This window comes from Entamoeba invadens (assembly GCF_000330505.1).
Source record: "Entamoeba invadens IP1 unplaced genomic scaffold scaff_1105074725183, whole genome shotgun sequence".
Classification (NCBI taxonomy): domain Eukaryota; phylum Evosea; order Mastigamoebida; family Endamoebidae; genus Entamoeba; species Entamoeba invadens.
The window spans coordinates 386,863-399,091 of record NW_004443692.1 but is presented as its reverse complement, the minus strand read 5'-3'; the positions used below and the strand labels follow the sequence as shown (position 1 = coordinate 399,091).

Sequence of the window (12,229 nt, the reverse complement as noted above, 5' to 3'; positions counted from 1 at the left end):
GAGCTGGACTTTTTTCCACCAACTCTATTTATTTTTTTATTTAATTATCAGAAAAATACTATAGTATTTAATAATATTTTTATAATAATAACAATAATAAAAAATATAAAAAAAATATAATTATTATTATTTAATTGTTAAACAATCGTTTTTATGTATTTATTGTTGATAAATTTTAAATTACTACACATGAACACAGTTTAGAGTTGCAATTCTAAACATGTTAAAACTCTAAAGAAGAAAAATTACAATAAATAAGCATAGACACCTTTTCATTAACCTTGCATAAGAATTAGAACAACATAAATACATGAGTAAAAGTTGTTTATTTGATCGCGTTCTGTATTTAAGAGCTTATGGGTGTTGTTTTAAAAATGTGTTTGAACTTTCATAAATGAATGAATTCATTGAAAAAAAAATCTAAAATTGTTGTGTTTTTGGTTAAATCAAACAAACTCTATTAATAAAAAATTTTAAGAAAATTACTATTATTTTACTATATTATTATAGTAAAATTACAATATTTAATTAAATTAATTTTTCTAAAATAATATTATTTTGTTTTATTTATTTTTAATTAAAAAATTGTTTTTAAACAAATATTTTTTTTTCTTTTTAAAAGTATTACAATCAACCATATAACTATTATAAACAACTTAATAATTTTAACTTTATTTTTATTATAAAATTTTTAACATTAGTTTTTTATACCAATCACTATTTTTTTTATGGCATTTGCGATTCCCAAAATTATGATTAAAGCAACTTCTTACAATTTTTGCGGCAATTTTATGTTTTAATTTATATCATTACCTTTTACTTATAATAGTACCAATAAGTCGCAAAATACGGGAAATGAAGTTAAAATAACAAAATTGTAATAAAGAGTGAGAAATGCCATGATTTAAAAACCTCTAAAAGTACCGTATTAATAGAATTGCTTTTTAAACAACTTTACAAAAATGTCATCAAAAGTAAAAATATAGTTTCGTAATAGTATAAAAGGATTTCTTATTATTTATGTTTGACTTGTAATCTACCAGTTAACCGGATTTGTCAAACGGAACACATACCCGACATATTTCATATTTTAGAGACAGTTATGAGAAAGAAAAGTGGAATTATGATTAAAAAAGGCTTTGATTGGCACCACGAACTGTATGGGAATTCATTCAAGACAGTAAATATAGCTTCTGAAAAAATACCTAATAACTTAAAAGGTCCACTCTTCGATGGACCGCAAGAAACTGAACAACTTCCGCTCAAGGTGCAAGAAAGCAAGGTCGACAGCAATGCTCGTCTACCACTTTTTATTCGCGGGTGGGGCAATCACATTCAAAGGCGCAAAACAGTCAAATTATGCGCTTAAAGTGTTGATTGGGAAGGAAGCGGTCTTCCAACGGAAGGTGTATTCTCAACAAATGATCGACGAAATTTCCACTGTTTTCTGTCGGAAGATGGACTCCATCATCTTCGAGGCGCGCAACCTCAAATTTAATACGATCGCAATTAACCTCACGAAACTCAATAGAGCAAATCAAGACACACAGATGAAGGAAGACGCCCCACAAACACTCATCACAATTTGTCGTAATAGAGAAGCCGCGTTCTCCAATTTTTTGGCATTCATACTGATTGAAAGGGGATTTGTTCTGAACATGGCTATGACTACAATGAAGGCATCTATAAGCTCAATGCATTTGTATGTGTGGGATTCAATCATCGATCCACTCGGAAATGTGTTCTCTCCAAAAACACATGGAGATATGTTGGGGAGACTCATCGACGACATCCAAAACTGTAAAATTAAAGGATCAGTCACGTTGGAAGACTTACTCCATCGGAAAGAAACACCAAGCGCGTTTATCCCAACAGACAGGAATCTGTACACAGTTGTGTAGATGGAGTGTATAAATGTGTTTTGTAAAGAATATGTTATTATTTAACTTTTTTGTTGTTGTTTTATGATATTGATGCTAAAAATGAATGAACTGAGTTTTCTAGAAGGATTGGACAATAATAACATGTTATATTTTTGCAATTAAATCTACCAAAAATAATAATATTAAAATATCGAATACAGTCTGTCTTTTAACGTTATCTGGTGCCTTTTGGACCATAAAAAATGGAATAATTTGGGGAGCAGTCCCACAAATCCATCCCAATTGTTTCGGGTTTTTTCACGTTTTACCTAATGCCCGATGTTTAGACAAAAATGAAGGTATTTTTTGTCCACTAGATAACTTTATAAGACTGACTCTACAACAACATTATTTGTTTATACAATGTATAAATATAATTAATTTTCGTTACAGTTTATTTTTCAACAATTGATCTTATTGAAAAGGCTCATGAAGTGTTAAAAAAACAAGTCAGTTAAATGTAAGAAGTGTTACAGTATTTTTAAATATCACTTGATGATCAAATTCTTGTGATCATGGTTCACGATTACTGGAAAACATGAAGCGCACTCCAGGAAGCAGTCTTGCCCAAACGAAATGTCACTTGAATTGAATGTTATTGATTTGAGTGAAATACATTTTCTAAAACAATAGTCACCAACACTTTTGAGACACGCAGAAAGATGAATGGAAGTGAGTGCATAACAACCACAAAAACAAAAGTCGTCGACAGTTTGGATGTTTGATAGGGTGTTAATTTTTTCTAATGAAGAACAGTTGATGAAGCACCACCTCCCAAGACGTGTGACTTTTTGAGGAATTGCAATTTCTTTTAGTGAGTAACAATTGTAAAAACACGTGTCTGTTAGTTCTTGAATATCACAATCGAGCTGAACATTCTTTAAAATAGTACAATTTGCAAAACAACCTTCTCCCAATGAAGTAACTGTTTTTGGTATTGTTATGTTATCCAAAGATAGACAAAAGCGGAAACATCTGGTATCTATTTGAACCAAATTGGATGGGAATTGAATAGATTTAAGAGAATAACACTGGTTAAAAGTGTGTTCTTTGAGGCGGGTCAAATTATCAGGAAGACTTATTGAAGTCAATGATTTGCAATAAGAAAAACAGAACGAACCCAAAGTTGTTAAGTTGTTTGGTAATCCAATTTTGACAAGTGATGTGCAATGCAAAAATGCCTCTCTCTTGATAGACTCGACACCGTTTGGAATGTGCGTGCAAATCAAATTGATCATTTTTTCCATACAATTTGCGCCAATAACTTTGACGCTTGTGGGTATGCAACACCCATAATTGGCCGAATCGTTTTTTGTGTACACAACGTTTTTGTACTCAACAGTTTCAGTTGTTGCATTTTTAATTTCACTGTATTCGACTGGATACCAAACAACTTGTTTATAGAATTTTTCGTTTGTAAAATGTTCATCTTCTCTAACCCAAATATGTAAAGTTTCAAGACGAGAAAACCATTTTCTTGTTTTGGAATTCAGTCGTATTGGATTAAAATGAAATCTGGCTGTTGTGTATCTGAACTTTTTGCATACCATCTCCAAATTTAAAAAGTCTTCAAACGAAACAAAGTACTTAGCAACCGTCATCATATTAAACCCGTCCATTACCTTATAATATTATTTCGATGTTCCTTTTTATTGATTTTTTTTTCATCAGTTATTAACTCCCCAAGAATGAGGTGGTTTTTATTTTCTTTGTTCTTGAAGTCAATTCAATGACTCCATTTGACTCGAATTATTATTAAATTGTAATTTGGGTGTAGGTAATTTACTCTCTTGATATTTTTTTATACACAACAACTTAAAAAAAGATAAACACAAAACTTTAAGTAATAAATAGTGTTTAAATAGCATATTAAATATCGTTGTGTTCTTCTGTTACTCCTTTTTACATTCAAGGAAATCTGGGAGAGTCAGCAAGGTCGTCCAAAGGCAAAACTGTGAGTGAATCCCCAACAAATACAAAATTGTTCTTTGGCAAAGTCTTCTTCAAGATACTTGCAATTTCATCATCTGCCTCTTCATCGTCAAACAAAATATGAGTTGTTGGAAAGAGTTGGCATGTGCCAAAGTTGTGTATATAATTGTCTCCATGAAGCTTTTTGGATGGATTTCTTTTTGGTTGAAATATTGGTTTGAGTACCTTAGATGTAGACATTTGAAATAAGCAGTTAAAACCTTGAATTTAATAGTGCTTCTTATTATGTTCACTTAACATCATTTTACTTAACTTGACTAGTGTAAAAAATGAAGAAAACAGTCGAGAATAACTTCTAATATTTCAGACCCAGGTATAAAAGTGCATTGTTATACTTACATTTTGTATTCACCACTGTTTTAATATAAATATTAAATTATAATTACTTTCTTATTCATTGTTTCTAAAAATTATCTTTGTTGCCAGTTTTTTATATAATGCCGAAAACAGTCTCCACAAATTATTTAACTGCATAGTCGCAGACCCTCAAAGGAGACTAAGATTTATGACAACTGTATATGGGCGTTTGTACCTAATAAGTACCCGTTTTTCTTTAAATAAAATGTATCTGAACTACCATTTATGTCTCTAATTTAATTTTAATATTAACAATAATTTACTATTGTATTATTATAAAAATTATTATATATATTTTTACTTCATAATACCGTATAATTATTTTTTAGCTAACTTTTGTATAACGGACGTTTTATCCTCTATTTAATAATCTATGGAATTATTACTTATTAAATTAGTATTTGCGTTCCATTGTTGAATGTATAAAAAACTCCATTTTTAGTTTGAGGATGTTTTATACCAACAAAATAAAAGTTTTTTGTTTTGTCCACTTTTTTGTTTTCGTCTAACAATTTTTTTAATAAAGTCTGTCTAAAAACGTTGTCCATTTGACAAAATTTTACACAAAATAAGTTGAAAAATATGGGAATTAGGAAAAAACGAGAAAAATCCCGGTAAAAATTATGAAACGATGTTTTGGGAGTGTTTCGAATTGTTTCCCGAAATATTCCGGTTTTGATGGTCCAAAAATGCCTGGACAACGTTGGAGAGCGGACAAAGTTTTCAGACTGACTTTAATATTATTATTTATAATATATTTAATTTGCTAATAATAATAAAATAATTTGATTATTATTTTCAGTAAAACACATGAAATACAATTAATCATTATCTATTAATTATCTTTTTAATTTAATTTATTCAATGATTTTTATTTTTAAAAATGTAAACTAATCAATAAACCATATTAACCGGATAAGAATGATTGGTTTTTTTTTTGGTCAAAAAATATAATCAGAATAAAAATATGATAATTAAATTATAATTAAACCATAATATAATATAAGAAGATTAAATGTCCAGATTAACTAACTTAACTACATTTGTTTTTTTGTTTTTTTTAACAATTGTTCATAATTTTTTTACTTTTTATTAAAAAACACATTTAATTAATTCAAACTATTAGTTAAACCAGAACTTTCATTGAAATTTTAATACATTTTATTATTATTAACTATTTATAATAATTTGTTTATAATTAAAACAAAATGTAAATTAATGAAATTTTTTTTTTTAATTGTGTAAAACTTAAAATAATAACCCATTTTAGTTGGAATCAAATTAGATATTTGGTTGCTATTGTTTCTTATTTGAATAATAAGTACCCCATTATATAGAATATCATAGAATACAAACTAAACTAAAAAAAATTAATTTTTATCTATTATTACTTAATAATTAAATAAATAATTGTATTAATATAATACTATTAAATGGTAAATTACAATTATTACTAAAAACTCTAAAAAATTAATTATAACATATTATAATTTATAATTATTCCAATGTTCAATTAAAATATAAATTAGTTATTAATTTGATTTATAATTTACTTAAACACTCAAAATCTAGAATTTTTCAATTAACATTAAAAATAGATTTTATTTTCGTTATCTTCAAGTTGTTTTTGGAAATGTTGTTTAACAAAAATACAACGGGGTTTTTGTTTTTATTGTTTTATTATGACACCCATAACCATTGTTAATAGATAAGACATTTTACACATTATTAAACAATAATTACTATTATAATAATATATTTATTGTTGAACTCTCAACAACGACAATATCGTTATAGCATAACCATATTAATGAATTATTTGTATAAAACCCGAAACAAGATCTCTTCTTTTTTACCAGTTAAAATATAAAATACAAAAAAAAACCTTTCAAAGTAATTTTACCAAAAAGGCATTAATGCCTGTTACCTCTAAAATAACTAAAAAAAAAATTAAAAAATTCTATAAACAAAGACTCACACCCAAAAATACTTCTGTTGTCTTAAAGGAAACTTACTTCATATTATGCCTCTGTTCAACAAAACACTTGTGGGCAAGTTTGTTAGGGCGTCAAAGTCCGAGACGCTCTCGTCTCGATCTATAGACAAGCTTCTCAATAAAAGTGATTCATTTTCCAAATACGTTGTAAAGCACGAAAAACGTTCAAAAGAGTTAAATAAGAAAGTTAAAATACTTGAGATAATGTTTTGGGTATTGCAAAGCGAAAAAGGTGAAGAGTTTGCAGAGGCGTTACAAAAACGGGAATTTACCATTGGCACGTTCAAGGCCCATTTCAATTCAGCAGACGTTTCATTTCTCTATTGTGAATTCTTTGATGTGTATTTTCAAATTCGATACAACCACTTTTTACTCGACTCTCATATCGAAAACGTTCAAGCAAATCACCCAAAATTGTTGAATTACTTTGGCCTTCTATTTAAGTGTTGGGAACTCATTTACTTAATAGACTTCTCTCAGGACGTCTCAAAAGAGAGTCGCCAGAGTGAGAACCTTATGCGGATTATGTTTTTCGAGCAAATGAATTTGATTATAAAAACCAATGAATGTATCATCAAATTGGCTGCAAGTGTTCACACACTCAACGCACAAGAAACGCAAAAATTGTGGCATTTAGTCAATGCAGTTGACGAGTGTCGAAACATTTTTTTCGACAGTTTGAAAACTAAAATTTTGATTCAAAAATTTGGACATTTTGAAATTCAAAGTTCTGTGTATTTGGGTCGACTAAAGTCTTTAATTAGGCAGAGAGCTTATAAAATGACTCGTTCAGCAATTTGTCCTCTCGAACTTGACAACACAATTATCGACGTGAAAAATGGAATAACTGAAGATTTACGAAAAGAGAGTAAAATACTGCAAAATATCGTTCGTGACACTTTTTATAAAGAAAGGAAGTGTTCAAACGACGAGTGTCAATTAGAGAACGCCACAATTATCATTGTTGATTAGTCTTGTTTGTAATTATCATCAATTTAACTTACTTATGTTTATTCTATTGTATTATAACATTTTACTATAACAAAATAGATTACTATAACGATATAAATTAAAAGTAATGCCACTTAAATTAAAAGCAAAAAAATTGAACTAGTTTATATCAATAAATAGAGAAATGGAATTAAAGTTTATTAACGGATTTAAACCAAATTTGATTTGCGTTTTTCAAAGTATTGAACGAAGCAAAAATTGGATAAAAATTAATTATCTTTAATAATTATAAAACCATATAAGAACACCATTTTTATATCCAAACTGTTTTTTGGAGTTTGGTACGAACTGTAAAAGAAAAAAAACGATGCAACAGAAGCAAAGCCCCACACACGAAAAACTCCAACACCAGTTTGTGGAAATCCAAAAGAAATACCAAACGGATTTGGAGGTGTGGGTAAACATGTGTCTGTCAGCCATTGAACAAACAGAAACATTCCCTCCAGTTGGTTCACAAACATCAAATGAAACTGAAGACAAAAAAACAATTTTAGCACTGAGAGAAGAGCTCAAAAAACAAGCAGTGGAGAAGTTCAATTTGGTTTCTGAGTTGCGAAAGAAAGATGACAGAATATTGGGATTTGAAAATCTTGTAACACAAAAAGACACCGAACTGAGAAGACTGAAAGAACAACTTAAATTAAAAGATACAAAACAAAGCGAACCACCAAAGTATGTTGAGTACTTTACTACAAAACAAAAAACAATTTCAAGTGACTCAAAGGCAAAGACTGACGACTTTTTAAGAAATCGACGAAAGGCACTTTGCGATAGAACTTTGAGAGAAAAAGAGCAACTTTTTAGCGCAAAGAACATTGCGACAATTCATCCAAATAAAAGTGTGTTATTTGAGGAGACTCTATGGAAGAGTGAACGGCTCTGTTTAGTGGAAAGTTCGACCCCAAACATATACAAACGAAAAGTTCTCGAAATCATGTCGACAAGTCTTGAGGGGCATGTTGTTGACATAACCGACTTGGACGCTTCACAGCGCGATAAACAAGAATCAGAAAAGAATATAGAACAATTGGTTGTAGTACCGCATCACTATTTTAGGATGAATAAGGCAAAGACTATTTTGTATGTCATCTTTGCAAAGGAAGAACTTGCTGATAAACCAAAAATAGAAATCATTTTACCGGACGCCACGGTACTGCAAATAGCAAAAGCAGAGCTTCTTCGAGAGAATTACTTGAAAGTGCGCAACGTCTGGAGAATGGCGTGTTATGTTTTACTGATTGAAAAAGACGAAAAACTGCGTGCGATGGACTCGGGGTTTGAAATACAGAAACTCAAATTGTTTGAGAAAATACGAAAAATGGAAAAGGGGGAACAAATGAAGCGACTCAAATTGATGAGTCGGTCGACGACATGTTTACATAATAAAACGCCACGAACACAGGAAACGGTATCGACGTCTGTTGAACTGTCATTTGCAGCATATTTCTATTCAGATTTTTTGGTGTATGTGCCCGAGTTGGAGAATTACATCAAATTGCCTGAGACGTACAACAGTGTTGTCAAATGCGAGAACTTGATAGTGCAATTTGACCACAAAAGGGATTTGTTACTTGTTCGAGAGAACTGCTATTTGTGTGTTTTTGATAGCGAAATATTTGACGACAAATTTGAGTTTCCTGCGTTTGGAGTGAATTTATTGATTGACCCTCAAATCAAAGAAGGATACAAATTTGTTGGGAAGTGCACGATTGGAGATAAGACCGTGTACGTCACATTAATGAAAAGTGTGACTGGAAGAACCCCAGAGAACTTCAATCAGCAAAAAATGCAAAAATATATCGAACCTGAAAATGCTAATGTTATTGACTTGAAAATACCAAACGAGTATCTAGACTTTGGAGTCTTCTATCATCAAGTCAAGAGTCGAAAGGAGATGTTTGGCTCGGGCGGAGAGGTGGGGAGTCTCCCACTTGTTTTTCCAATTCCCGTTCGAAGAGATTTGCACTATTTTGTGGCGTACCAAGTTGGAGATGTTAAAGGAAAGGAAAAGTACATTGTTTTCAATGTCATTGCAGGATAGGTCTTTTATTTATGTTTCATTTGTTCTATTTTTATTCTATATGATACAATATATATATTCTAATATATTTTATTCTAATAAATTCTATGTTTTTTTAACTATAAAATTAAATACTTTTAATTTAATTAATAAGTTTTGTTAATTGAATTAAAACAAATCAAAAATAGAAGTGAAATTGTTCATTATTAGAATTTAAAATAGTTTATTATTAATAAACAAATAAACAACAAAACAATAATTTATTATATAAAAATATAACATTTAGGCTCTCAAAACTAGAAACCTCGAACAAACAAAAGGCTGTCTGTCTCTTGGGTTGGAGTCCACAAAAGGATTGAAAGACGGACTCTTGATATCGTAGAAGTCTTTGACACAGGGGTTGAAAGAAATCATCCCCTCTTTGTCCATCCAAAACGCAGAAAATACAGAAATGACCATTCTATTGGAGTCTGGATACAGAATAAATGAACTTTTCTTTTGTGTTTTTCTCGAATATACAGAGGGAGTAGAGTCAGTTAATTTGAAAGAGAACAAAAAGAAGTTGTCTGTTTCAACATTCATTGAATTTGATTTGGATGGTTGAACAAATCCATCTTGATAAAATCCAAAGATATCCCCATTGACTCTGAATATGAAAATGAGCCTGTCTTTACAGCTGATATTGGATCTGAGTTCTCTTGGATCAAATCCCGAAACTTCTGAGTCAAATACTACTTTAAGATCATCAGCCATTGTCCTAGATACAAAGAAATTGTATAAAACATTGTTATACAAATTATTTTCATCTTTTTCGGTAAAAGAGACTTGTGTGTCATTATCTGTTTGTACTGCTTCGAGTTGTGGTTTTGTGAAATGTCTTCGTCTTAGAGATAGCTTTGTCTTTGAGAAAAGTGAGGTGTCCGACTTTGATTTGGCCAACGTTGTCATAGAATTTCCTTCGTTGGAGAATCGGGGTGGGTTTGAGAGTTTCATCGTCTTGTGCTTTTTGGTTGAGATTGAGATGTCTGAAGTATCAAAGGTGACTGATAATTTCTCGGGGTGTGTCAAAGAACCGCTTCTTGAAGATCTTGGTGTTGTAGATGTGTTTCCCATTTGTTTTTGTGATATGCAAAAGTGTGATAAACCACGTTTATATAGTGGGTTGTCATATTTTTAATTGTCTCTTTAAAGCGTTGGTAAGACCTGTCAATTACTTATTCAAAAAGCGGATATATTTAGGTGTTTTTAATTGAATACCTCCATTTCTTAAGTAACAATATTGTTGAATTATTCGACTGGTTTTTGCCTCGGTTAATATTGATCAGGTATTTAATATATAAAATTTGTGCTAATAATTGGGAACATGAACAAAAAACACTACAATTGAGCATAAATTAACAAATTGATATGTAAAAATAAATCAACTAATCGTAAAAATAAGGGGGTCATCTTTTCATGAAATCGGGCGGGTAAAAATGGACGATGTTTGGGTAAATTTTAAGCTTTGATATTTAACAATAAAAGTGCTCACAACTGTATAAATAAAGCTTGTTTTCAGCTGGAATTCTTGGGATACTAGGCTTTTAATACACAAAATATTAATTATTTGGTAAGAAAAAGAAGAGTTTGCCTTTGTCTCGGGATCAACTATTCATAAGAGAATTGTCCTTTTTATTTGATTGAATTTGAGGCACACATTATATCAATCAAGTTTTTAATAATTGCTTTTCTTTTGCAATAAATTGGCTTTTAATAGAATCATTGGTGTCAAATTTGCTTTTATGTGGGACTTTGTCCAATTTCTCCTCTGCTTTTCGACAAAACTGCTTATTTTTCATATGTAGCGCATGACGTTAAAAAAAATCGATATCACTTATATATAGAACACTCTCCATTTTCTTGATTCAAAAAACACAAGAAAAGATCAATGCATTTTTGATAGTAAATTTATAGTAAAAATACAATTATAAATACTATATATATATCAAATCTGTGTATAAATAGATATGTGTTATATTTAAAAAGATAAAAAAAGACTACCCAAATTATTAAGTATTGTTCATTATTGATCAGTAAAAACGGGCGTACACAGCTTATTCTCAACCCAATTCAAAATCAATTTTTTTTAGAAAACCACCACCTTATTTTAAAAAGTTGTTTTAAAGAGGAAAGGTTAGTAGATAATTGCAGTTTGAAAAAATTCCAAACCAATCGAATTGGTTTATTTAACCAATTTAATATAAAGTGAATTCAAATGGAGGCAAAATTCGCCACCAAGTTATTCAACAACCAAGTAAAATGGATTCTGTTCGAGTGAGTTTTTATATATTTATCCTTTTCAATTCCACTATGATCCAGCAACACTACCAATTGTCCTTATTCAAATAAGTGTATAACAAACATTAGGCTTGTTTTTACAATAATAGACCATTATTAAACAAAGTAAAACAAGAATACCAATAAGTGTCTAACTTTTTATTGGTCAACGAACTCAATATAGTATGTAAAGGTATAATAACTTCGCATCAATACCAAAGTCATCTAACACACAATGAAAATACAGTAAACGTTGTATTTACCAAAACAATCACAACAAAAGTCATTTAAAGTATCTCAATACAATAACCTCCTTCAAACTTCTTGTTTGGCTCTAAGCACTGCATCCAAGGCTTTTGGTCGAAATTTTTATCGAAATATTCAGTGTCACATCTTCCAAACCAAGGCTCTAAACAAACAAACGGCGCATACTTCCCCACGGCGGGTGACCAAAACCCAAACACTGGGGCTTCAGATGTTACTTTCACATATGGTTTTTGCTCTTTGTCCACCAGTGCAACTGTTTTGATTTGTGAGTCTTCAAATATAAGTGTGTCACAGTTGAATGTGTCTTTTCTGATCTTGACAACACCGCCTTCGATGGTCGTCTTTTGT

At 30.3% G+C, this 12,229-nt stretch overlaps 5 protein-coding genes across 5 annotated transcripts; 3 read left to right on the top strand and 2 right to left on the bottom strand.

Annotated features, from left to right (window-relative positions):
* Positions 1-1,232: 1,232 nt before the first annotated feature.
* On the top strand, positions 1,233-1,901 carry EIN_178250 (hypothetical protein; the record flags this gene model as incomplete). The annotated part of the gene is made up of 1 exon (XM_004260621.1): positions 1,233-1,901. The coding sequence occupies one exon, from the start codon at positions 1,233-1,235 to the stop codon at positions 1,899-1,901; it is 669 nt and encodes a 222-aa protein (XP_004260669.1).
* Positions 1,902-2,410: 509 nt separating this feature from the next.
* EIN_178240 (hypothetical protein) lies at positions 2,411-3,541 on the bottom strand (the record flags this gene model as incomplete). Its single annotated transcript, XM_004260620.1, has 1 exon — positions 2,411-3,541. The coding sequence occupies one exon, from the start codon at positions 3,539-3,541 to the stop codon at positions 2,411-2,413; it is 1,131 nt and encodes a 376-aa protein (XP_004260668.1).
* A 2,753-nt stretch (positions 3,542-6,294) lies between these two features.
* Positions 6,295-7,239, top strand: EIN_178230 (hypothetical protein; the record flags this gene model as incomplete). The annotated part of the gene is made up of 1 exon (XM_004260619.1): positions 6,295-7,239. The coding sequence occupies one exon, from the start codon at positions 6,295-6,297 to the stop codon at positions 7,237-7,239; it is 945 nt and encodes a 314-aa protein (XP_004260667.1).
* A 346-nt stretch (positions 7,240-7,585) lies between these two features.
* On the top strand, positions 7,586-9,319 carry EIN_178220 (hypothetical protein; the record flags this gene model as incomplete). Its single annotated transcript, XM_004260618.1, has 1 exon — positions 7,586-9,319. The coding sequence occupies one exon, from the start codon at positions 7,586-7,588 to the stop codon at positions 9,317-9,319; it is 1,734 nt and encodes a 577-aa protein (XP_004260666.1).
* A 261-nt stretch (positions 9,320-9,580) lies between these two features.
* Positions 9,581-10,411, bottom strand: EIN_178210 (hypothetical protein; the record flags this gene model as incomplete). The annotated part of the gene is made up of 1 exon (XM_004260617.1): positions 9,581-10,411. One exon carries the CDS (start codon positions 10,409-10,411, stop codon positions 9,581-9,583), a length of 831 nt encoding a protein of 276 aa, XP_004260665.1.
* Between the last annotated feature and the right edge of the window lie 1,818 nt (positions 10,412-12,229).